At 49.0% G+C, this 27,473-nt stretch overlaps 1 protein-coding gene across 11 annotated transcripts in view; it reads right to left on the reverse strand.

Annotated features, from left to right (window-relative positions):
- PPP6R1 (protein phosphatase 6 regulatory subunit 1) overlaps positions 1-27,473 on the reverse strand; it is a 1,126,148-nt gene that overhangs the window by 546,955 nt on the left and 551,720 nt on the right. For all 11 annotated transcript variants that reach the window (XM_078655037.1, XM_078655034.1, XM_078655036.1 and 8 more), the window contains exon 13: positions 10,085-10,170. In XM_078655037.1, the coding sequence (XP_078511163.1) occupies positions 10,085-10,170 (86 nt within the window). The remainder of the gene's footprint in view (positions 1-10,084; positions 10,171-27,473) is intronic.

Below are 27,473 nucleotides of genomic sequence, written 5' to 3' on the forward strand. Positions count from 1 at the left end.
TAGCGGTGAGGACTGGTAATCTCTGTGTATTGACGATGGGTCGGTCTTTCCGGTGACCTGTGATGACTTGAATTTTAGATTTGGGTGACTCCGTAGGGGAGGAGTCATAGGTGGCGGCAAGTAAGGCTGCTTCCCTGTCTGACATAGGAGCTTCTGATCTAAGGGGCCTGGCGGTCGGGTGATTTGAGCCCACTGGAGTGGGAGAGGAAATAGAGGACGTTTTGACGTGGGGGGAGGTCCGGGGGGAGAGTTTGTAGGGATTACAGACTATTCCAAGGTTAGAGATGATTTCTGAAAGACCATGGGTGATAGTGTTGACCTGGTTTTCCAGGGCTGCGAGCCGTTTTGATATGGCCTCAAGGAAGGGGATGTGGGCATCCGCGGTGGGTCCGAGAGTGCTAGGGTTCGAGAGGGTGGGTTGGGGGATAGGGGTCAGGGTGAAGGACGGGGGGGTGTTCTGAGTGGGTTGGGAGATAGGGGTCAGGGTGAAGGACGGGGGGGTGTTCGGGGTGGGTTGGGAGATAGGGTGAAGGACGGGGGAGGTGTTCAGGGGAGGGTCCGGCGGGGGTTTAGACAGGGGGGAGGAAGGGAGGAGGACAGGAGGGTGCTTGGACAGGGGTGGATTGAGGGATGTAGGGAGACTTGAGGGGAAGTGGCTCGTTATCTGAAGGCAGCCTGCTGGCGTGGGGGTGATTGCTGTAGGAGGCTGTCGTAGCTTGGTGTTAAGGAAGGTGAGGTGGTTGGAGGAGGGGGAGGAGGAGGGGGATTGAGTGTCCTGCGGATGTTGGGTGGCTGAGCATGGAGGGTGAGGTATTACTGGGAGAGGGGGGGCCTGACGGACTGGGTAGGGGTTGCGGAAGGGAGTATCGCAGTCTTCACTGTAAGTTGTGGTCGTGGTCGGAGGCGGCGTAGAGGCGAGGATGGGGAGGGTGGGAGGGGCTGACCTGAGTGTGGGAAATATGGAGTCGAAAGCTTCCAGGTTCTCATTGTTAGCTTGGATGAGGACCGTGCCATTGGTAAAGATGGTCACGGTTATGTAGCCTCTGCCAGCTGATCTGAACGGAAGAGTCGTGGTTAGTTTGCAGCTGTGGAGAGTGGAAGTTGTTTTGGCGATGAACATCCGCGATCTAATCGTGGAGACCCAGTATTCTGGTCGTTCAGTGTGGAATATTAGGTCCATCTTGGTCGGTCCATTGGAGGCCGAGTGGTAGATGTCCGTGATTAGGGTTTCTTTGTGATTGCGAATGAGTTTCTGCTTGAGGGTGCGTCGTTGCTTAGTAGAGAGGAGTGGGGGGAAAATGATGGTGAAGGAGTTTCGGCTGTGAGGTTTAAGGTGGGCAAGTGGGGCTGGTGGAGGAGGGGGGGGCTGGTCCCGGGCCATCGTGGGTGTGGTGGGAGGGGAGCCAGATTAGGTAGGGGTGTGGCGCTAGAGTGGCCCGGAGGGCAGGCGACAGATTGAAGGTGCAGTTCAGTAGGACCCGTGGTTAGAAGTCATGTGGGGCATTGCAAGCCCTCCTGGTTCGCTATTCTGCGCAACGGATTGCAGTTGATGGTCGGGGGCAGGGCAGTTAGACTCAGGGCCTCTGCCTAGGTGGAAGGCACTCTTTCCCTTCCTTTACTGCTCTCTTCATTGTTTTTTTTTTTTTTTTGTCTCCTTGTTGTAGTCCTACTTTTCTTTTTCTGGGGTGTCCTGGTTATGAATTCACTAGAAAAGATCACACTGGAGATGTGGCAAGGGCCCCTGAAGCTCCCTTTGCATGATGAGGCAGGACATCCCTGTTGCCCCTCTGTTTGGCGCCCCCAGTATCTACCAGTATCTCTGTGTGGGTCAGGCGACGTCCTCTTTGGCCGCCATTTTAAAGTCAGGCACAGGCCGGCTGTGGCTGGAAACGTGGGGCTCTGATGAACAGGCTTAATTTGGTGGGGTAGTCAGAGCTGAAGCTTGGTGGTGCCCAAAAGAATGCCAGTACTCACAGTGTCTACTGAGTAGGCTCCAGTCAGGCGACGTCCTCTTTGGCCGCCATTTTTAAGCCAGGCGGAGGGATGGCAGCGTTGGGAGTCCTTGTGCTCCGGTTGGGGAATTTAATCACTGCCAGTGGAGGTTGGGGCTGAAGTTTAGCGCCCTCAACCCTTTCACGACCTCGAATGCTGGGAGTTGCGACTCTGGGGGAAGGCTCGGTCAGGCGAGGTCTTCAGAGGCCGCCATTTTGAGGACAGGCGAGGCGGGCAGCGTCGGCGGAGAATCCCTGAGCTCCGGTGCAGGAGCTAGGGTCTTCCAAGGCTGGTCGGGACTATGCAGCTCAGGCTTCGCCGTGCTGGCATTGCTGGGGGATCCGGACGCGGTCGGCAGCTCTGCGGGTGAGTGTCCTGGGGTCGCTGGAGGGCAGAGGAGCGCCGATCACCGTGAGAGTGATCAGGCGACAGAACTCTGCTTTCCTGTAGCGGGACAGGCTGCACTATTCCGCCGCAGATTCCGGTCGCGTTCCTGGTGCTAGGCAGCGCTGGGGGGGGCTCTGATTAGGTGATATTTTGCTGAGCCCGGAGCTCGGTTTCGGAGCTCTCTACCCCTGCGGCCATCTTGCTTCCTGGATCGGTACATTGCTACATGAACGGTCAGAATCACTTTGTCTTCCCATTGTCCTCAGATCTGATCCCATTGAGCTTCCAGACATTGTTGGAGAGGCCACATGTAGTGACGTGCATGCAGGACCAGGAAAATGCACAACACCATTGAACCCAGGAGGGAAGAGACTTGCATCAATGTTGGAAGGGATATTTGCTTCAGATTTTGAAATTTCAGAAAGATAATAGTCTTTCCTCCCAAGGAAACACTTGTGTACTGTGTCTAGAACTGCACCCAGGTAATGCAGGGAATGAGCAGGAGTCAAGATGGATTTGTCATGATTCACGTACAGACCTTGTCGATTGAGAGTTAGGACGTTTAGGAGATAATGTTAGCTTGCCTGCAAATAGGAAGATGCCTTGATGAGTCAATCATCCAGATTAGGATAGACTCATTTAGATTCTCTTTTACCTGAGGTGGGCTGCTACAACCACCATACATATGGAGAACATTTGCAGTGCAGACCGGAGGCCAAAAGGAAGGACCTCGAACTGAAATTGGACGTTTCCTACAATGAACCTCAGGAATTTGATGTTTTTTGGCTATTGGGATGTGAAAATTGGCATCTAGCAGGTTTATAGAGCATAGCCAGTCCCCTTGAAGGAGTTGAGGGCAGATCTGATGAGGAGCGGCCATCCTGAATTTTTCTTTGCAAACCCATTAATTTGCTTTTTTGATGTCCGAAATGGGTCTGTATTCATTTTTGTATGTCCTTTGTTCTTCACCAGAACATAACGAAAAATAAATTCCCATTTCTCTGAGGCGAGACGGAGCCTTCTTCACTGCATGTTTCAGCAAGAGGATGGATACATCTTGTAGTTGATCCCATTGGTAAAGAAAGGGCTTCTTCTGTGGAATAGATGGTGGTGGGCACTTGAATCTGAGACAGTATCCATGCTCTATAATATTCAAAATCCATTTGTCAGTGGTTATCGGTTATCCTTTGCCACTCTTGCAGGAAGGATGTTCTGCTTCCCCCTACTGTAGTAGGCAGATGAAAGGGGGGTAAAAGAGGACTCCCTGTTTGCCACCCGTTTTAGTGGCTTGGGCAGATGATTGCTGTCCTCCTCTGCCTCTTGGCTGATGGTTTTGTTGTTGATGTCTATGTGGCTGAGATGATTATTGTTGCTGCTGTCCTGTAGACCAATGAGAGGTATGAACCCTCTGGTGGAAGTACCGGCAGTCATAGGGACTATAGGAATGTCTCCTATATTCTCTTGTTTTCCAAGTCGGACAGCGTTAAGAGTGTCAAGCTCGGACTTCATCCTAAACATCTCACTGTAAGCTTGAGAGTTAAATTGCTACCTGAAAGGGAAGGTTGAGAATCTGGTGTTTGTCTTCCCCTTTCAAACCTAGAAATCTCAGCTAAGATGAACGACATAGCACTAGTCCATGACAAAAATCATGTGCTGCTATTGTAGAGGAATCAATTGGAGCATGGATAACTTGGTTTGACACCATCATTCCTTCATTAAAAATCTCCTCAAAATCCTGACGCCTGTCTCTAGGAAGATCTTCCATGAAATGTTGAATGGAGTCTCAAAAACAGCTGTCAGTGTCCTAAGAGAGCAGTTACACTAGCAACTTTCACAGAAACTGTAGAGGTTCTGCAGACCTTTCTGCCCACTGAATCCAATATCTTGCTCTTCTTATTGGAAGGTACTTTAAAAGATGGGAATGTGGCATGAATTTTGTGCGCTGCTGAAACAATGACAGAATCTGGCATCGGAACAGAGCAAAGGAAAGATGGACCTTGATCCAGAGGTCTGTATTTCATTTGCAAGCATGATGGAGCAGCCTTCCCAGCACCCGGAGTAAGAAAAAGTTCCATCGCTGGTTCTAAGAGGCCCAGAACCAAAGGAAGCAACTGCCCAGTTGTGTACCTTTGAGGAAGTATCTGAAACATTACTGACGCTGGTGTAGTAGTAGTCGGTAAATCAATATTCAATTTGTCAGCTCCCTAATGAGTACTTCCTGGAAGGTGTCATCTATTACAGACATTCTCAGTGAAAGAGAATCCGTTAAGATAGACAAATACAATCCTAAAGATTATATATGACGAGATTGGGAGGATCTTGACCTAGATGTAGAGTATCTGCTCAGTCTTGAGCGTGAGCAGAGACACTGAATGACGAGGACTGTGGGATCTTGATCTTGACCTACAGGACTGAGGTCTGGAGTGACAGGAGTGAGATCTAGATTGTCTTGGAGTATGTATCACTGGCTCAGTATACTGAGGGCGGAGAGACTGGCAGAAATTGGCTATGGAGGTGCTACTGGAATCGCTGGTTGAGATGTTTGAGAAGGAAAAGATGGAGGGGATGTAGAAGGAGGAGGAGAACACTGTGGAGGTGGAGTGGATTTAATTGGAACTTGAGGCGGTGTTGGCGAATCCAGTCACTGGAGAGGTGGGCCTGGATGGCCAGCAGGTCAATGAGTACTCCGAATCAGACTCTGAAGGAAGTCTGCACGCTTTCATTCATGAAAGCCAATCTGCTGTCTTGGTCAGGGAACTTGTATGATGTCTTGACGTTGGGCCATGTCTTGATGTTTAAGTTTGATGTCGTATGGTGTCTCAACTTCGCGTCAACTGTGTTCTCTTCCTCAATGTCATAAGTGTTTTCAACATCGACCCAGCTTTTGACAGCGAGCAAGTAGGCACAGTACCTCTTCTAGACGTCGAAGTCCTCGACTTCCACAGGGAGCGATGCTTTTCTCCTGATGTTCTGTTTGGTTCTCCCTCTGCAGGAGACCTCAGATTGTGACTTGGCAGCACTGCTAGAGGATGCAGTCTCTCCTCACACTTCAGAAGTCTCAAGAGTCAGGCAACCTGGACATCTGCGAAGCTCCACTTGGCCTGGATTTTAAATTTCTCTCCTCCCCACCCTCTCAAAGTGCGCCTGGAGAGGGTCTTGCAGTGGCGACACGTCTTGGGGTCATTAGAGTCTTGAAACATAAGATACAGATCCTGTGTGGGTCTGTTTTTGCCATTTTTCTGCCACGCCCTAAGCAGTTCGCAAAAGGAGATGGCAATTTGTGAAAAACTAGATCAATTTCCTAGTAGGAAATTATCTAAACATACTCTACAGCTTAAAGGGTGCTGAGTGAGTTGGCCTTAAAATGCCTTAGATGAACATTGAGGAAAACAACTTTCAAAAAAGCAGAGCTCTGATCCTGGATCCTGTCAGCAGGAGCCAGAAGAAAGAACTGAGTAAACTGCCAACTACGCGGCATGGTGAGACACTGGAGGTTAGAAGGTCCTATTTACATGGTGGACAATTCTGCAGCCTATGCAGGCTACTTTGTTATGTATTATTCCTCATCTTACTTTAATAAGAAGTTGCGAGAAGCTTGCTAGGTATATGGTGTACACTTATGTAAGTAGGCACCTTGCACCAAAACAGACTTCCCTTATGGGGATTTTAGTGGTCTTCGACAACCTTAGAAAGCTCTCTAAGTGGTAGCTGTGGAGAGCAGCCTTCAGGCTCAGTCCAGAAGGAGTGTAAAGCAGCTTGTTTTACTAGAACATAATCTTATAGTTATAGATTAAGTGAAAAGAACCACACAGTGTATTTATAAAAATATGTATTTATTATAAGACACTCACTAACACATACATATATATATCTCCCAACCACAGATGTACACAATGCACACAATACTTTTCAATAGAAAAAGGTAAGTAGCACGGAATACACAGTGGTCAACAGGGGGAGACCAAACCATATACTAAAATATTGGTATGCGAATCACGTCTAGTGTCAACATTATACCCAGAAGACTTAAAAGTGCAGTTGCAAATTTGACGAAGGTCCCTTCCTAGTGGACCCTGAAGAAACCTAGTGGAAGACAGAAGATTGACGAGCCACTCTACCCGTGGATACCCTAGGAACCAGGATACCTCCACAAGGGAAGCCGGGTGCATAGGTGTCAAGTGGCGTCAGAAACCGTAGTCGAACCCAACGGAGGACTTCAGGAAGATGCTGCTGCTGTGGAAGGTGAAAGTGTCCGGTGGAGCTGCAGCTGTGAGGACTAGGAGCCGTGCACAAGCTGTCCCACGTCGGATGTCGAGAGTTGATGGGTCGGTGGCCATCGAGTGTACTAACGAGCCTTGGCAACTACAAACAATGTGGAAAGCGAAGAAGATACACTGTCGGGACCAGCAAGGTCCAGGTGACTCACCACAAGCAGGGGAGTCAGAGCAGGGCCCGAGCAATCAGGGGAGCCCGCAGAATTGAAAGACAACCCTCAAGAGAACCCACAGACCAGAGGCACTGGAGTCAAAAGAGGACTTGGAGCAGCTCACCAAAGATACAGGCCCACGGTGCAAGTGATGCAATGAGGACAAAGGTCTTGGTCACTGGAGATGCTTGAGGTTGGGGCTACTTGGAGCCCGAAGATCTTGGGGGAAGGAAGCCAACAAGCAACTGCAAGTCGATGCAGTGCACAGGGGTTCGTATCCTGCAGCACAGACGAGGGATACTGGCCTCAAACTTGGTGCGAGGACAGGGCAGGCCTCGAGGGATGTGGAGAACCACCACCTGTGTTGCTGAGCCTTTCGGAGTCTGTGGGAGCACAGGATCTGCAGACCGGTCAGTTTAGTTGCTGTGCCTGCAGATGCAGGCAAGTGATTCCTTCACTTCAAGGGAGATTACTTCAGGTGTCTTGGATGCCCACAGGCCTTGGAAGGTTCCCGTATGGTGCACAAGCACGGACGTTGCAGCAGACGAGCAGAGCGACAAAGGCAGGAGCCTTCCCAGTTGCAGCCTTGATGCCCTGAGCGAAGTCCAAAGTGCTCAGAAGGGTGAAGAAGTGGTGTCTTGAAATTAATCTTATCCCACGATGAATCTAGGGACCCACCCTCAGGTAAGCCCTTAAGTACCCCAAGGAAAGGGTTGGGATAATTCAGGGTTCCCGCCCAGGGAGGGGTCGGACTGTAAGAAGGATACTTCAAAGTCCTTTGTCCAGTTTCGCGCCAGAGTGGGAATCAAAGGCTCCCTGAGCTGGTTTGATTTGGACTATGTAAGGAGGGTACCAAATGTGCCCTTCAAGCAGACTGAGTGGCGCTGGCAAGCGCTCCCACCCGGCCCCAATACACTAAACCCTGTCTGGGAGGTGGTCACACCTCCCTGTGACAGGATACCTATTGTTCTGCCTTTCCCTGCTTGAGCTTGGCTCAGCAGCAGGAGGGCAGAATCGTGTCCGGTCGGCAGCATCCATGATGTGCTGTCCTGGTCTAGAAGACTGGCACCTGGAGCACTGAGGGCCTCCCGGAGGAGCTTTACAGTGCATGGAATCATGCCTCCCACACCGTAAACGGTGTGGGGGGTATGCTTCCAACATGTTTGATACCAAACACGACAGAGTTCGTTACAGACAGTTTAGAGATGGTCTTCGCGTAACTATGTATCTTAATTGCTGATGCACTCACAGCCCAGGAGAATGTACTCCGAAGGCTTTGAGGTGTCCTGTTCATGCAGGAGCACCCTCACATTTAGAACCGAACACCCTGCCTTCAAGATTGAAAGGCCTGCTTTAGGGGTGACTTATAGCTTTTAAGTGCAGTGACCCTAGATGTAGGTAAACCTATATCTTAAGTGGTGCTAATACCAGCTTAAACAAGCTTCAAAGGCAGGCCTGTAGTTACAGTTTGAGTGGTCTCTCATGGGTGGCATAATACATGCTTAAGCCCATTGGGGATCTCTGGTGTACCTATGCCCTGGGTACCTCAGTAGCATAAACTAGAGACTGATAAGGGTTTACTACTGTCCAATCTGGGATGTACCCAAGTACTTACCATACCAATTTAGGGGAGAAAACACAGAAACTAGGGTCCTGATGAGCAAGGATCCTAGTCCGAAACCATCACAGCACCGGGCAAAAAACATGGGGGTAACCATGCAGAAGGATCCTACCTTCCTACAGAAGTAAAAAGCAATTGTGAAACCTGTTTTTAAAAGATCACTTTTCTTCTTGCTTTAGTTTAGTTTGAGGGTAAGACCCTTTTTTCCTTCTAAATTTTAAAGTAAATCAATAAAGATTGGCAATATAGCCTCTTTTTAAGGCTGCAAAAATTTAATATATTCGTCACATTCCAACCTCACTTTCCAAAGTAAGGCAAAGTAGATGGGACTTTGAATTAACTACTTCGGGATCCCCGCATGTGGGTGGGATTATTAATCATCAATGGAGATCCCCTGAGAGAATTACTTTTCCCACCTATGCATGGAACACTGGAGCATCTGTTTACAAAACATAATATACATACACATTATACTCCTCTTACAGAAAAGACACTTTTGAAGCCAAAGGTTTGACAGCCTGTTGCAGAATATATTAACCCATTTTCGTATATATATAAACAATTTTTTGGTCTAAAGGGCACTCTTTAACTTATAAGAATCCATCTGGCTTGATAAAGGCACCCTGGGCGTGCCAGCAGGCAATCAATTAATCAATCATATCATTTGTAAAGCGCACTACTCACCCGTGAGGGTCTCAAGGCGCTGGGGTGGGGAATGCTGCTACTGCTCGAAAAGCCAGGTCTTGAGGAGTTTTCTGACGGTCAGCAGGTCTTGGGTCTACTGTAGGTGGATGGGGAGGGTGTTCCAGGTCTTGGCGGCGAGGTGGGAGAACGATCTGCCGCCTGAGGTCGCTCTTCGGCAGCGGTAGACTGTAGCGAGGGCGAGGTCGGCGGAGCGGAGGTGGCGGGTGGGGGTGTAGACGCCGAGTCGTCTGTTGAGGTACGTTGGTCCGGTGTTGTGGAGTGCCTTGTGTGCGTGGGTGAGGAGCTTGAAGGTTATCCTCTTGTTGACCGGGAGCCAGTGCAGGTCTCTCAGGTGGGGTGTGATGTGGCTGCGGCGAGGGGTGTCGAGGATAAGGCGTGCAGAGGCGTTCTGGATGCGTTGAAGCCGTTTCAGGAGCTTGGCCGACGCTCCTGCATAGAGGGCGTTTCCATAGTCCAACCTGCTGCTGACAAGGGCCCGGGTGACTGTTCTTCTCGTTTCAGTGGGGATCCACTTGTAGATCCTACAGAGCATGCGGAGGGTGTTGAAGCAGGAGGAGGAGACGGCATTGACCTGTTTAGTCATGGAGAGGGTGGAGTCGAGGATGACCCCTAGGTTGCGTGCGTGGTCGGTGGGTGTTGGAGCAGTTCCCAGTGCGGTCGGCCACCAGGAGTCGTCCGAGGCCGAAGGGTTGAATCAGAGGATGAGGACCTCCGTCTTGTCCGAGTTCAGCTTCAGTCTGCTGTTTATTTACTTCTAGGAAACAGAACCCTAAGCGGGTGGAGAGCCTTCTTTACCTCAAACATTATATAACACACACGCAGTTCATTTTAGTTACATTTCAAATAAACACACTGTGGTTGAAATCAAACTATTTGAAGACTTCTACATAGGTTTTTAAGCAATACTTGTTTCGGGAATTCAACATACATGCCTGAGTAAAAACAATGCTTACCAAGTCAACTGTGTTCTTCTTATTGGCTTCCGAAAGGGAGCCAGAAGTAAATTTCTCCCACTGAACCTGTTCATTCTCTGGCAAATCTGAAAAGATAACATTACATTTATAATTTGCTTTTCTGAGATTGAAGTGCATCAGTATCCTTCACTATCAAAGCTATAAATGAAGCTATTTGTCAGGCAGTTTTGTCTTACTGTACTCACCCTCCATAAAGTAGCCTTACTTTTGTGATGTAGAGGAAGACAAAACTAGACTTCAAATACAAGACTACCTCTTTATTACTATTTTGCATTCCAACAAAAGAAGATTTAATGACGTGCAGCAGATGTGGGAAGAAAGCACCAGAGTAGAATTTTAGATAGCCCACATTGAGCAGAAACTGCTCCCAACACCAAACATGGCAGCAAGATTTCAGAGTGCAATATATTTACTTACCTTTGTTTTTTATATCTCCTTCCTCCTGCAGATTAACTCTCTAAAACGTCAGGATATAGGCGTGGACAAGGCTAAAACTGATAAACAGCAGATTGGATGCACGTGAGCGGCTTCTGACTACCATACATTACATCTTAATAAGCACAAGACATGCCATTGCCCTTCTACAAAGGAGCGGTCAATGAACTGTACCTCAGACCAAACCTCATTTTGGTAGGCGACATATCAGGGAACAATGAACTGAAAAAAATATTTAAAATGCTAGGAATGATCCCTAAGAACCAATTACCCAGAAAGAAAGTAAGTAAAACAGACTAGATTGGGAAATAGTGAATCTGCAGAATAATAGTATTCAGTAAAATGGTTATCAAAGTTATTCATATTCTGAACTTGTAACTTCCTCCTGCAGATTGATCATGATATGAAAGATTCCTACAGATGTTATGTGGTGAGCGGGGTCGAAGGAAAACACTAACCAAACTTCTCATTCTAAGTGGGGTTGTTCTCCAGTCAAAATTTTCTGACAGTAAGCAGCCTGACAAATATCATTGAGTAATAAACAAAAGGGGGAGGGAGAGGAGAAGTGTATTCTGTCTCCCCTAGAAATATGCATAAACAAAAGGAATCCACTAAACTGGGTTCGGTGATCCCTACAGTGGTGGGGAGCAACCAGTGTTGTTTAAATACCCCTCACACACCAAAAGGCCCCTTGGTGTCATGCTTCATCAGGTTTATTTTTGTAGAGCACACTTTTACGTTTACACCCATGTGAGTAAGGTGAGGATACCTAGTGCACATCCTTGTCCTGAAGAAGGAGTTTTTTACTCCGAAACATGTTGACGACGCACTTGTGAGGTTACCTTACCCTAATTAGTAAAGACAACCTCCCTTGCACTTTTTAACGATACCAGCCGGGGACTGAATACATTTTTTGGACACCCACGAGCCAGGTATTTTTTAATTTTTCATTTTTCACCTCACCACTCACAACATATCACCCTCACACACACCAACACATAGTTCACTTATAAGTGCTCCTACGTAGTCGTGAGTCGCGCACGCCGCATTCCGTAGAGGTTTGCGAAGACCCCGATGTTGAAGCATGACACCAAGGGGCCTTTTGGTGTGTGAGGGATATTTAAACAACACTGGTTGCTCCCCACCACTGTAGGGATCACCGAACCCAGTTTAGTGGATTCCTTTTGTTTATGCAAATATCATTGAGTAACACAGGTGAGATTAATTTTACATGATAAATCAACCCCCAACAAGGCACCAAAGGCCGAGAAGGAAGCTGTCCCTGTTAAAACCGAAGCAAAGTCCAAGGTTTTGAAAGCTAAAAAGGCTACACAGTCACAAGAAGAAGAAAATTAAGACAGCCTCCTGAAAAGTAGGGGCTAAGGACCTTGAAGTTAAAGAGACATCCTAAGTATCCTGGGAAGAGTGCACCTTGTAGGAACAAACTTGGCCATTATACTATCATTAAGTTTCCGCTTACCACAGAGTCTGCCATAAAGATGATTAAAGATAACTCACTGGTATTCATTGTTGAAGTCAAGGCTAACTAGCACCAGATCAAACAGTCTGTAAAGAAGCTTTATGATATTGATGTTGCCAAGGTCAACTTACCGATTAGGCCAGTCGGCGAGATGGCGACTTATGTGCGTCGAGTTCCAGGCTACAATGCACTGGATGTAGCCAACAATATTGGAATCATCTAAGCCTCCTCTGTAGGCGCTGGTATAGTTCATGGTACATCCATAGCTAATTCATAGAAAGCAAATTGCAAATAGCTAACCACTATGAAGGTTTGCTGGAAAAGTGGTGTGCTGGTTTTCAGATACAGTAAACACAGAAAGAGTTACTGGCCCAACTGTAATCCTTTCAAATGAGACCATAGCAAAAAGACTTTTTGTATCGGATCTGATGAACCATCTTCCATCCTTGAAGGATAAGGTCGCTCCCCCTTGTTAAGTGGAATTCTAAGACCTCTTCGGACGGAACGGGTAATTTTATGCAAAAATATGTAAGGTGGAACAGTACCCAAAAACTGTTTCTAGATTTCACTGTTCGCAGACAAGTTCCAACTAAATAAGGGCTTATTTGCATGGCATTTGAAAGAACATGAATGCAGATGAGCTAACAGTACAGCCATAAATAATTGAGACCATCTTTGAAGTCCCACGGAAGCAACACAAGGCTTCAGTGGGCACTGGCCAGTACCTCGTACAGGTGCATGAACATCGTTATCAAAAAATGCGAACCAGGTTGGAGTGCTCCTTGAATACCAAGCAGTCCAAAGTCAAAGGGGTATCAAGAGGCGTGAAGCAGAAAACCCGAACTCCTCCTCAAAAACAACAACCAAATAAAGGCAGGAAGATGCTACCTGAGATGGGCAAGCCCAAAGCGGCCCGAAATGTGATTTCTGCTAGTCTAGTCCATTGCTATTATGATCATTGACATTCAGCGTTTTCTAGATACCAGTGGAGCTATAGTAACGAGGTGAAACCATGGGGGTGCAAGCGGTGCCAATTCACAAACACTATCACCCCATTCTCTTTCACTGACAGAACTACAGAGAGGAAAACGGAAAGTAAATGTTTCATCGTAGTCAGAGTAGGGCCTACTTAGTGAATTCAACAAAAGAAAGGTCTGCAAAAGAATAACTCGAGAGTGTAGACAACTGTCAACTGTGAAAAACTACCTTCAGATAGATGAGATTTTTAACCAAAACAAGCTCTTTTCTGATCAGGTGAAGCACAATGTAGTCACTTTCAGGTCTAAACCAGGGAGGCTCCTCTGTATAAGAGGAAACTGTTCATAGATTACTCATCAGAAAATGCATCAAAGCAGCACTGCCTTAACGAACAAGTTCCTTACCTTCGGCAACAATGTATCTGTAAAAGACATAGGTTAGCTATAGATTCCGAACATCTAGAATTACCCCCAGGCGTCAGACTGGATCCAGAGAATTGTTTCCTTAGCAGTACCCCTTGTGCGTCGGTAGGTGCTGTCGGTTGACTGTGTCCGGCGTCATGGTCGCCAGGATGACGTCGCATCGCCTACTTAGATGCCGCCCCTGTGCGCCGACATCAGTTCTGACATGACTTTCCACGCCAGAAGCGCAGAGCCATCAAAGACACTGATAACTGGTGCGCCACACTAGGGCCCTAGAATTCGGTTCACAGAGCGGTAAGGAAGAGTGGGGCAGTAAGGAATCTATAACTAACCTATGTCTCTCACAGATACATCATTACCAAAGGTAACTTGTTCATATGAAAGAGACAGTTAGTTCTAGATTCCTTACCTTTAGAATAGATACCCAGCAATACCAACCCCAGAGTGGGGACTGCAAACCAATTTTACACCAGAAAGTCCTTGAGGACAGAATGGGCAAAGTAGCCATCGCTCTGGACTGGACAATCCAGGCAGTAATGTCTGGAAAACGTGTGCATAGATGCCCAAGTGGCGGCCTGGCAGATGTCAATAAGTGGGACTCTACATGACAAAGCAGTAGTTGCTGCCGTAGCTCTGGTGGAATGAGCTCGCAGACCAACTGGCAGTTACTTTTTAGCTAAAGCATAACAAATCTTTATACAAAGGACAATCCATCGAGAGATGGTACGCTATTGCACTGCCAGACCTTTCTTGCCACCACATAGCTAATGAAGAGTTGGATCATCAACCCAGAAATTCTTTGTGCGGTCAAGGTAGGACAGCGCACGTTTCGGGTCCAGACGGTGGAGTCTCTCCTCTTCTTTGGAAGGGTGAAGAGGTGGGAAAAAGGTGGGCAGAGTGATAGTCTGCCCGATGTGAAAAGGTGTGACAACTTTAGGCAGGAACGAAGGTCTCTTCCGAAGCACCACCTTGTCCGGATGCACAGAGAAGAAAGGGGCTTAGAAGAAAGAGCCTGAAGCTCACTCACTCTGCGAGCAGTGGTGATGGCAACAAGAAAGGTAGTCTTCAGAGTGAGAAGCCTAAGAGGACAGTTGTGAAGAGGCTCGAAGGGAGCGCAAATAAGTTATGTCAAAACTAGGTTCAAGTTCCCCGGTAGCATTCTGAAAGGAGATGGAGGAAAGAGATGAATAATGCCTTTAACCCCTTCCGTGCTCATGACGAGCTCAGCTCGTCATGAGGCACGGTGGCCGTGTACACGTGCTGCGCTCACATGCAGGGCTAATTCCCCCGCTGTGCTGAGCTTTCTTAAAAACGGGTGTGGTCATGACGAGCTCAGCTCCCCCCAGCGCCGCAGGGGAATTAGCCCCGCGGCAAAGGTGTTAAAGAACCTACTTACAATAGGGGACTGAAATAAAGAGCGCTGATCTGGTAGCCGGAGAAAAGCAGAAATGGCTGCCAGATATCCTTTAAGAGTGCCCAGAGCTGAACACTGCTGGGCCATAGAGAAGGAAGAAAAGAACCTCGGAAAGAGGGGCAGAGAGGGGATCCACAGCCTTTGCTGTGCACCATGCCACAAACTTGTCCAATCGACAGGCGTATGCTGTCTTAGTGGAGGGAAGCTTTGCTGCCAAGATGACGTAAAAACTTCAGGTGGAAGGTCAAAAGCGGACAACTGCTGCCGCTCAGTCTCCACGCAAGGAGGTGGAGGCTGGACAGGTTCGGGTGGAGGACCGTCACCTGCTGCTGCAATAGAAGATCCTCCCGAAGGGGCAGTCTGATCAGAGGATCAATGGTAATGTTCAGGAGCTCGGGGTACCAACCTCTTCATGCTCATTCTGGTGCCACAAAAATGACTTCGGGCCGGTCACACTTGATCTTCTTCAGCACTCAGGGCAGAAGTGGTGGAGGCGGAAAGGCGTACAGGAGACCACAGTTCCACACGCGACGAAAAGAATCTCCGTGCAAGTGCTGCCCTGAAAAGTCCAACGCGCAGAACTGCTGACATTGCACGTTCTCTTCAGTGGCGAATAGATCTACCCAAGGCTCTCCACACTGCTCAAAGAGACCTTGGACCACCTCCAAGTGAAGACGCCATTTGTATTCCACCAGGCACCATCGGCTGAGTTTGTCTGCCCTGGCGTTCGGGGAACCTGCCAGGAGTTGAACCACCAGTGTAATGCAATGATGTTCAAGCCATGTCCAAAGCCCACCCCGCCCTGTTTGTTGCAGTACCACATGGCAGTGGTGTTGTCCATGAACACCAGCACTTCCTTCCCCTTGGGGAGGGGAGGAATGCCTTCAGTGGCAGACGAATCACCCAGAGCTCAAACAGGTTGATATGAAGCCCAGAATCAGTCGGAGACCAGACTCCTCTGATCTCCACCTCCCCCAAGTGCCCCCCCCCCCCATTCCAGAAATGATGCATGGGTCACCACCTTGAGTTCTGGTTGGGGAAAGGAGAGGGATCTGCCTCTGACCCAATCTTGATTCATTAACCACTACTGCAGTTGTTGCATAGTTCCCTCCGAGATCTGGATGTAGTCTGAAAGATTCCCCTGATGCTGCGCCCACTGGAACTTCAAGCCCCATTGCAGAGCCCACATATGTCATCGGGTATGATCTACCAGCAGGATGCAGGAGGCCATGAGGCCCAGCCTCAGGCCTCAGGGTCATTCTCAATGAAATCCGGGATCCGGATGGTCTTCTCGACCGGGACCAGCCGTTTAAAATCCACCAAAACAGGATGCCCAAAGCGAAGAGGCCACAGGAAGTTGAATTTGCTGATGTAGTTTTAATAGCAGCTTGCAAGCAGGCAACAAGGCAGCAAATCACATCAGTAGCACTGATCGCCAGGCGCGTTTCAGGAAGTTCATTATCCCTTCTTCAGTGGCGTGTGGTTAGTAGAAGGCAGGAAGCACTGTTTATTACGCACACCTCAATTATAAACACCTGCCTCGGTGGGCGTGGTATTCTGTTTTGGTGGATTTTAAACGGCCGGTCCTAGTCGAGAAGATAGGCCCACCGCTGGCTTGCGGATCCAGAGCTTGCACCACTCCGGTGTAAGATCAATAGTAAGGAAGGAGATCTGGCGCCTTGCAGGGCGGTGCCCGATTCCTCGGCAGTAGCAGCTGAAAAGCGGTGCAGACAACTGACAGCACGTGCATCTACCCACAAGGGGAATTATTTGGTGTCATTTTGAGGACTTGAATAGCACGCCCACTTGGGAAGAACTATTGCGCACTGCAACATTTAGAAGGCTATACATATGGCCACGCCCAACGAGGCAGGTGTTTATAACTGCGACGGTGACTCGCGTTTGTGGCACGCGCTTTGCTTTCATGACAGCAAAACACACAAGGTGATGGACGGAATGCTACACATTGGCAAAACATTCACATCCAGTATCAGATCTGGGTTTAATCCATCGTTATTTTGCTCACCACGCCGCCCCAATTCAGACATGGCCACATGCAGATCAGTCTTAACCCTGTGCCTCATGGGAACAGTCCAGCCCGAACTGCCAAGCCATGTCTTCCTTGGACCGGAATCAAGCATCCTAGGACCGGTTTCTGGCTATCAGCCGTCATCAGCCAGGGTAGCTTAACTCCAGTGGCGTAGTAAGGACGGGGACCCACGTCTGGGCATACCCTTCACACATAGGGCGAATAGCAAAACACACAAGGTGATGGACAGAATGTGACACATTGGCAAAACATTCACCCCCAGTCACAGATCTGGGTTTAATCCATTGTTATTTTGCTCACCACGCCCCCCCCACCCCAGTAAAGACATGGCCATATGGAAATCAGTCTTGACCCTGTGCCTCATGGAACAGTCCAGCCCGAACTGCCAAGCCATGTCTTCCCTGGACCGGAATCAAGCATCCTAGGACCAGTTTCTGGCTATCAGCCATCATCAGCCAGGATAGCTTGACTCCAGGGCGTAGTGAGCACGGGATCCACGTCAGGGCATACCGTTCCCACATAGGGCGAACAGCAAAACACACAAGGTGATGGACGGAATGTTGCACATTGGCAAAACATTCACCCCCAGTCACAGATCTGGGTTTAATCCATTGTTATTTTGCTCACCACGCCCCCCCAGTAAAGACATGGCCATATGCAAATCAGTCTTGACCCTGTGCCTCATGGGAACAGTCCAGCCCGAACTGTCAAGCCATGTCTTCCCTGGACCGGGATCAAGCATCCTAGGACCGGTTTCTGGCTATCTGCCATCATCAGCCAGGATAGCTTGACTCCAGTGGCGTAGTGAGCACGGGATCCACGTCAGGGCATACCGTTCCCACATAGGGCGAACAGCAAAACACACAAGGTGATGGACGGAATGTTTCACATTGGCAAAACATTCACCCCCGTCACAGATCTGGGTTTAATCCATTGTTATTTTGCTCTCCACGCCACCCCAGTTCAGTGAGCTAAAGAATGATGATAGATTAAACCCAGATCAGTTGACTGAGGGTGAGTGCTTGCAATGTTCAACACTCCATTCATCATCCCCGTTGGTTTTGCTTTGTTCGCCCTAAGTAGGCAGGATATGCCCAGACGTGGGTCCCTTGCTCACTTTGCCCCTGGATTCAAGATAGCCTGGCTGATGAGGGTTATGAACCCGAAACCGGTCCCAGGATGCTTGTTTCCGATCCAGGGAAGACATGGTTTGGCAGTTCGGGCTGGACTGTTTCCATGAGGCACAGGGTCAGACTGATTTGCATATAGCCATGTCTGAACTGGGGTGGTGGAGTGAGCTAAAGAATGATGATGGATTAAACCCAGATCAGTTGACTGGGGGTGAGTGCTTGCAATGTTCAACACTCCGACCATCATCCACTTTGGTTTTGCTTTGCTTTCATGACAGCGCACTGATAAATGCTATAAATGTTGTGGACGAAAAAAAGACCAACAAAAGCACTTCTTGATGACATCTCGGGGAGATGCTGGGGTTTATTTTTAAAATCTAGAAATGCCATGGACTCTGAATGATTGTGGTTTCTGTACAACCCTACTTTGAAGGTTCTATCACCAGGACGGCATATAAGACCTCTTCTTCACCTGGGGCCCACCCCGCCTCCCCACCCTCTGTCTGTGGTGATCCCTGGTCTGCAGAAGCATGCCGCTGACAGGAAAGGGAAAATATATCTATGTCAGGAAGTTTGACTTATGTTTGGGAGAGGGGTCGAGGAAAGAATGTGGCTGCAAGCTGCTATCCGTTCCCAGTCAGGACTAGGACAAAATTATCTTGTAAGAGTTAAACAACTGGAAATAAGCTGTCACCGTCATGCTTTCACTTTAATGAGAAAAAAAAGGACCTACACCGAGTAATGAAGGAGACCGTGTCACGCCGCAACAAGAAAACAATCCAGTCCGGATGGGCTGTCGCATAAGGAGACAGGGCAGTAACTAAAAAGCCTCACTTTCAATCGGAGTTCAGCATTTAACTTAAATGATGATGCCAGCCAATTAAAATGATGGGCGTGGCTACAACTACACTACTGAAATTTTCTCAATCACAATAAGCATCGCTGAGCGAGGAGCGCTTGCGCGCTCCAGCACTAGTCGAGACCTAAAAACCTAAGAAGTATGAATGAGCCTTCAAATTCATAATTACGTGCCTGGAAGACCGGCTGCTAAGAGAATGTGGACAACCAATGGTAGAACAAAAGAAAGAAAAAAACAAATAATAAAGTGAAGATAGATAAGAATGTGATGAGGAAAAAAATGAGATGAGATTAAAATGAGATAAATAAATGAGATGAGCAAAAAGCCACAACAATTATGTAAGATGGCAATGTGGCAATAGGCTTTCCTAATGGGGGAAAAACATCTCAAAGGGGGCCCATGGGGGTCTGAAGTGTAGAATAGGGTACAGGTGTAAAAAAATTATCCAGGGTCCACAGATGTAAAGATAGTGCCCGGTGTCCCAACTCAAATGAAGGAGGGGACCACAGATAAGGCCTAACTCACCTGATGAGGTAAGGGCACAGGGAGGGTGCAAGTTCCTGCAAAAGAACCCAATATGGAGGGGAAGAGACTAGGGTGGAACACTGGACTCCATAATGTCAGAGTAGCGTAGGAAGTGAGCCAGAGGGTGCACACAAGTCAAAACGCAATTTAAATGGCTTGTTCCCAGGGAGCAGTTTCATGGAGTCCTCTCAGTTGGGTATTGAGAAGAAAAATCGAAAACACTTCTAGTTATTTTTTTACAAAGTTTGGTGTCATCATGTCCTCTAATGGCTTTGATTTTCTCCAGTATCGTCCACCTGAGTTCCCGGTCTGTGCGCCCTAGGTCAAGCCAGTGTTGGACCAGAGGAGCATCAGTTTTTTTGGTGCAGATGTTGGATTTGTGTTCACTGATACGAGTTCTTATTTCTCTTCCAGTTTCGCCCACGTAACAAAGATCACCCGGGCAGAGGACACAGTTCACCACATTGGACGTCCTGCAGTTAGTCGTGTTCCTGAGTTCAATGCTCCTGGGTCCAACGTTCAAGTGGTCCGATGTGATTGCATTGTCAAATGCGTGGCATGAGCCACATCTAAGATTGCCCTTAATGGGATTGGAACCTGTAATGGATTTCTAACAGACCAAGTCCTCCATTTTGGGTTTGACTCCGACTAAAAGGTTATGCAGGTTCCTGTTCCTTCTAAAGGCAAAAGTGGGTTTGGGTAGCTTAGGCCTTATTGGCCTTTGGCCAGATTCTCTTAAGGGAGATCTGTTTTTACGGTCTTTATTCATGGTTTGCACTTTGTCTTTAGCTTAATCCCTGCTACTGTCCTCCTTCGTTTTCTTGGCTGGTTTAATGATATTTGGCCTCCGCCAAGTCATCCGCTAGGGGGCCCTGTCTCATCGGACCATATTCCTTGCCTGCACTGTATGCCTACCTTTATTCCTTAGCCTTTATTCTCTGGCATTTCCATGACTGCATTGTTGGTTCTACATTTAACAGGGCCTTTGTCCTTATTGTCCACAGGCGCCCCCACCTCTGGTCCAGCTTTCCCGGCTGTTCATACCCCTCGTGCCTCGAGCCGCTTGTTACCTCTTTTTGAACAGACTGAATTTTTTTGTTTCCTTTTTTTTCCCCTGTTCAATGTATTTATTGCTCACCTTTTGCCAATGTTGCTCCTTGTTTCTCAGTTCTCAAAATCTCTACTTTTTTTTTAAACACACTTTATTGATGACCGCAGGTATACATGATCAGTTACAGTGCAATAAAGATATATACAGTCTTTTCCACTGTTTTCTACGATCCCATATCAAATCACTGCAAGGAAATTTCACAATGGGCATAGATGAATAATACAGTGTAACCACTATCAAAAGGAATAACCTATTGCAATCATCCCCTACCCGCACCGTACAGGATCATGCCATGGAACCTCCAAGTGTTATTATATGAATGTGTATCGCATATTTATTAAACAAGCCTAGCAAACGTAACTTAACCTATACTTCCCATTCCCACCCTCCCACCCGTTCCTGGTCAGACCCCCCGAACCTAGACCACCCATACTGTCCCTGAACACCACCGAATTAACAGAGCATTCAAGGCTAAAATATCCCAATTGTGTTCTTACGAAAAGGGCCATAATCGTAAAGTGTCAGAGGACTAGGACATCTTATTGGGACCTAGTTGGTACAGTTGGGGAGAAATCCATGGCTTCTAGGGCAATCAACAGAGCCTCCCCCTCAGAAGCTATAGGATGTTTGCGTAACCCTCTTTCTTCCTCCCTTCGCAGGGCCGTTCCCTCCGCTTTTCCCCACAATAACATGTCAGTCTGCCACATCAGCCCTGTAGGGGATCTAGGTGACTTCCACTTCATAGTAATGACCCTGATAGCCAAGACATATGCCAAATCTAAGAATTTGAGACCAACTTTTTGTGACCGAGATCGGCGTCGTAAACCCAATAAGCAGGCTAATACCTCAGTAGGAGCTGGTATCTGCGTTAAAGTGTTGAGGGTACGGCATACCTCACTCCAAAATTCATGCAACCGAGGGCAGAACCATAAAATACAGTAGGAAGCCAGCTTCGTCCTCCCCGCAGCGAGGGCAGCGGTGAGAAGAGTCCGGGTACATAAGGTATATTCTCCTGGGGATGAGATATGCTCTGTGGAGCACCATCGTTTGAATGAATTTAAACCGGACATTGCGTGATACTCTCTTAGGTTGTTTCAGTATCGACTGTCACTCCCTATCTGTTATGTCCTTAGCAGTATCATCAGCCCAGCATATCTTTAGGGTGGTGAGCGATAACGCTGCGTGCGATCTAATCCCTGTGTACAACCAACGAACCAGGTGTCCTCCCGGTCCCATGTAATACAATAAGTGTACTAGCTCATGTTGCGCAGGTGCAGCTAGTTGTGGCGCCCAGGTGGTCCGAATGTAGTGAGCTACTGTGGCATCTAACAGGTAAAGACGTGGTGGGGCTCCCGTGATCTGCGCTAAGGATTCATGATCTAAAAGTACACCGTCCTGAAAAAGGAACCCACCTCCTCCACCCCGATTTCCGTCCAACCTCGGAGCCTGTGTCGTGTGAGTCTGCCATGTGGTGTGGAGATCCCTAGCAAAGGAATATTTGCCGCGTAGGGCAGGGTATTTGAAGTATAAGAGAGGGCCTTCCTCCAGCAAGTTAAGGCGGACAGACCAGGGGAAGCTTGGCCTTAGGCAGTACTACGACGTGGAGTTCCCCACGGCGAATACGTTCAGGTGTAAAGCCAATCTCGTGTAGGTTTCTGCCTGCCGTCCAGTAGCACAGCCATTGGAGTTGGCTAGCGTAATAATATCCCCGGACGCCCGGTGCCCCCAAGCCACCTGCTCTCGTGCCCAATTGTAATTTCTTGAGGAGAAGGATAATCAGAATGGTATCCAGTACGGCAAATAAAGATTGAGGGAGCTGCACAGGTATTTTGAAAAAATAATAAAGTAGACGCGGCAGCACAACCATCTTTGAAATGGCAATGCGTCCCATCACTGACAAGGGTAAAGAGGTCCAGAATCCCACACTGCATCGGAGTCTAGTTATTGCCCTCTGAATATTCCTGTCAATTTGATCTGCAGGTGATCTATACACTTGTATTCCCAAATGCTTAAAGGTGTCTGGGGCTACCGGCATACGATGGATGCCAAATTGTATATGGGTAAATTGTGGTGTCTCTTGGAAGAAAAAACCTACCGATTGTACCGGATTCATTGCCAGGCCAGAAAGTTGCTCAAAGATGGCAAAAACATCTGGTATAGGGTCATGAGCGGCTGTGAGGTCTCTGAAATACAATAATATATTATCTGCGTATATAGAGATAAGATGAGATGTACCGTGTACCGGTATGCCCATACAGTCAGCCAGTCTACGCAGAGATATCACAAGGGGTTCAAGGGCCAGTACAAATAATAACGGGGTCAAGGGGCACCCTTGTCTCGTGCCTCCATAGACGTCATAACTGTCCGAAATATATTGACCGGTGCAGGCTCTGGCAGTAGGGCGCGTATATAATAAGCAAATCCATCTCAGGAAAGTATCTGGGAACCTAAAACGTTCTAAGGTTGCAAACATGAACTCCCAGGACAGGGAGTCAAAGGCCTGTCTGAGGTCTAGCGCTACACATCCCGCAAATGGAAAATCGTTAACAGCCGTCGAAATAACCGAGTGTAGGCGACGAGTATTCAGGAACGTACTGCGATTCGGGAGGAATCCGCACTGGTCCTGGTGAATAAGTGGGAGGAGATGCGATTGTATCCGATTTGCAAGGGCCTTACTTAATATCTTGTATTCAGTCGCCAATAACGATAGGGGTCTATAATTGGACATATCCAGTTCGTCTCTCCCAGGTTTTGGTATTGATGCGAGCCGCGCTTGCATAGTGGACTCGGGTAAGTGGCCTGTGTCAAACGCCGTCTTGAAGACGGCTTCCCGTACCGGGACTAGAAGATCCGATTACGTTAAGTAAAATTCCACCGGGAGACCGTTCATACCGGGCGTCTTATTCCGATTAAAGCATTTAATCGCTGTGCGGATCTCGGCCTGGGTGATGGGACCATCAATATCCTTCCTAATCGCTTCAGATAGTGTCGGGAATTGCAGCTCCTGCAGGAAGTCATTAAGACTTTCATGATCTAATGGCTCGGAGGGTGCATAGTGTGTCTGGAGGTGGGTTCCAAATGCAACATTTATGCCTAGTTGTGTAGTATCTAGTGCCCCAGCTTGGTTACGTATGCAAGTTATGTGAGGGGGGTCAGGTCGGTCCCGTACCAGCCGGGCGAGTAATGTGCTAGGTTTATCCGCCTCAGTATGTTTCCGATATGTTTATGCCCGTAGTCAATAACCCTGAGAGTTTCTAGTGTAACAGCATGGTCAATGTAAGCTTTTTGTAGGTCGTCGCGCTTTCCAGGGTCACTAATCACCTCCCGCTCTAGCAAGCGCAGTCTATTCTCCACATTCCGCAGTGTCTGGTGTATCTCCTGTCTGGCCCCCACTAATTGCTCTAACGCAGCTCCCCATAGCACCACCTTTAGTGCGTCCCATTCAATCAGGTGGAATGAGGCCGTATTCCAATTCTCTCGCAGGTATTCCGAAATCTTATTGGATAGGAAGGAACAGAACGGAGCATCCTTCAGCAGCTGCGGATTCAGCCTCCAGGTGGGTACCGGGGTCGGCACCCTACCCCATAGCAGTGTTAAAGTCAGGGGTCTATGATCGGAGAATGTTTTAGCTAAATAATTCTATCTTCCCATAGACATAAGGATGGACTTAGAGCACAGAAAGCGATCAATCCTAGTATGTACATTATGCATGGGAGAATAGAAGGAGTATTCCCTATATAAACGATGGAGTGTTCGCCATGCATCAGCTAGGGAACAACCTTCAGTCCAAGAAGCAAACAGGTCAGTTAATTTAATAGTGTTGGAGGCCTGTAGTGGGGGGTGTGATCTATCCAGACCTATATCTAGTATCTCATTCCAATCACCCCCTAAAACCCAAGGAATCCCATCCCAGTCCGCCAAAGCCACACCTAACTTCTGTAGGAATTTATCTTGGTCAAAATTCGGGGCATGAATACTCCCCAACACCATCAGGGATCCATCAAGCCTGCCCCCGTACCAGCACATATCGTCCCTGCTCATCCACCCGCCTATCAGTTTCAACAAAGGGAACCCATGCCGTACCCAGATGGCGGCCCCTCTGGCAAATGCAAAATAATTAGTTGAATAAAGACTCCCTCTCCACTTCCTCCGCATTTTCTGAGATTCAGCGTCCGTTAAATGTGATTCCTGAAGGAACGCGATGTGTGTTTGATGTCGGAGAAGGAATGCATGTATGCGGTGACGGAACCTAGCCCTCTTACATTCCAGGTAAGTAAATTATAAGACCCTGGCGATTGAACTGAACGAGCCATATTGCCTATGGGGCAGTGAATCAGCGCTAGCAGTAGGCATTCCGGTAAGTATGACCAGGCATCCCTATCCCCCAAAACAGAAACTAAACCCGGCGCAGCGCCCAAACTGCACTGAGCCCAACAATAGTACAACATGTAGAACCAAGAACTAATAATGGTGCGTACGCTATGAGGGAGATGGCTAGCCGCCTGTGCAGCCAGTCTACCGTCCACCATGAGGCACCCGACGGCTCTACAATATCCTTCCCGGGAAGGGGGGGGGGGGGGGGGGTGGAGTGTGGGGGGGAGGGGGTCTGGAGAAAAAGACTATGAATATAGTGGAGGCGCGGACCCAGACTCGCACTCAGTCCCGCAGCAGGGAGAAGTCTCGTACTCAATATATCAGATTGCATCAACCCTACGGCCACGAATCAAGTAGAGAAATGGGGGGGGGGGGTCGGCTAAAACTCCCAACCCGCCATGCTGGTTCCAGAATTGCTGCAATCAGTGGTCCCGGGGTTCATAACATATGAGCACAACCCCTCCACCACCCGCAGAGTCACTCAACAGAGCCAATATCAATGAGCGAATGACTAGCATAGTAAACAGAAGGATACATTGTCTATATTCATTCATCCATTAGATCATCCGCCAGTCTGGGTGTGATGGTGGGGAACAGTACAACACTGTGGTCGGAGTCAGAATGGATAGTGCGGTCCTCGGAATCAGTGGCGATCTTGTGTTGGGTCTCACGAAATGCCTCGACCTTTGCCAACGTCTCTTTGCGATCCCTCCGCTGTTGGGCCCGCACCTCTGCCAGTCCTGCCGGGCCTAGTAGATTGAGGAGGTATCCTTTCAGGTGAATCCTGTGCGTACTGCGTAGATATCTCTGAGGCACTTGCCTGACTGGAGCCTATGCCCATTACTTCTATCCACTCCTCCACATCGGCTGGACTTTCAAAAAAGTGCGTCTTTTTGCCATAGATGACCTTCAAGCGGGCGGGGTATAACAGTGCGTACTTGAGTTGTGCGGCTTGAAGCTTCTTCTTCACTGTAAGATAAGAAGCAAGCTGTCTTTGCCCGACCAGTGTATAATCAGGGTAGAGAGAAATCCGGTGGTTTTCGAATTAAATGAGTGCCTTCTCCCTAGCTTTCTGCAATAAGAAGTCCCGGTCCCTATAATTAAGGACCCGCACTATCAAAGGACGGGGTGGCATTCCCGGTTTGGGTTGGCCAGTTGGGATTCGATGCACCCGCTCCACGCAAAAGTACGGGGAAAGTCCTTCCGGAGCCACATTCTCTTTAAGCCATTGTTCTATAAAATTGGCCGCTTTGTTCCCCTCACAGCGCTCCGGTAGGCCAATGACGCGTATGTTGTTGCGCCGATTGCGCCCCTCTGCATCTTCCACCCGCTCTAGGAGCATGTTGACCTGCTGCGTCAGCTGTCGTAGGGTGGAAGAGTGTTCTGTCACCGTCGGGGCGAGGTCCGTCAGAGTAAGGCCCTGTTCTTTGAATTTATCCGCCAGCTTGCCATGGTCGGCCTTTAGCAGAGTCAGGCCTGTGGTGAGGGTGCCCAGCTGCGACTCCATCGCTGCCCTGGAGTCCCGAATCTCCTGGAGGATCAGGTCTAATTTGTCTGGGGGTTGTCCATCAGCGTGACCAAACGAGGTGGTCCTCGGCGGGGTATTCCCGCGGCCGTCGCCCGACATGGCGCGAGGGGCAGCAGAGGCACTTCGTCCCTCCTGACCCCTTCCTCGACTTCTACCCATGGGGGGGATAGGGAGGCAGTCGGTAGACCGGCCACGAGGGAGGACCTATCCAGTCGCCAGCAGCGGATAGGCCTCTGAGTGCTTAATTCGCAGTCCTCCACTTAGGCCCGAGGGGGGTGCGCTTTCGGTAACACCGGCTCCGTTCAACTTCAGACCGGCAATCGGGCCCTTTCGGTAAAGAAGCAGCCGGCCACCAGGGGGAAGGGGGATGGATCTCCCTAGCAGTGAGGGCGTGGGAGTAGTCAGTCTAGCGCCATCTCAGAAATGTCCATCTGGGCCGTGTTCCAGTCTACCTGTGGCGCACGCCAGCCCCCAAGTGTGCAGTGTGTATTGAATGCACAGTCTCACCACAGCGGCCAACATGTCCCACCGTCCCCCTCACCACCGCCGTCACTATCCGGCCACCTCCCTCCTGACCGCTCCTCCGTCGCTGCCTCTCACAGCCAATCTCGACCAAACAGGAGTCTTTTCACATGTCACAATCAGGGCAGCCACTGGTCTTCTAGGCGCTTCTGCCTCAACCACCCAGCAGCCTTCTGCGTCACATTAGTCGTTCCTACCATGCAAGATGGCGCCCGGGGGGGCATAGGGGGCAGCCCTGGTACCGTGTCACTGTTGTCCGCCTCTAGAGATTGGCGGAGTGTCGCCGCTCCCGTCGACTCCCACACAGCGTCTCTCCTCCAGGCTGTCTCGGCTCAGTTCGCATAGATGCCTCGTCGCGGGACCACCAAGGCTCAGACCTGCCAGCGGCGGCCGAACCGCTCCACCCCCGGCCAAGCTTCCAACACCCCCGGGCCCTCCAGGCTCTGCACGAGGGGAGGGGGGCTCAGCCTCAGTGCACACGCGCAGGTCGGGGAGTCCTCCCGCCAGTAGGCAATTTCTCACCGCGACTCCAGTATCATA

Source organism: Lissotriton helveticus, chromosome 7 (assembly GCF_964261635.1).
Source record: "Lissotriton helveticus chromosome 7, aLisHel1.1, whole genome shotgun sequence".
Taxonomy (NCBI): domain Eukaryota; kingdom Metazoa; phylum Chordata; class Amphibia; order Caudata; family Salamandridae; genus Lissotriton; species Lissotriton helveticus.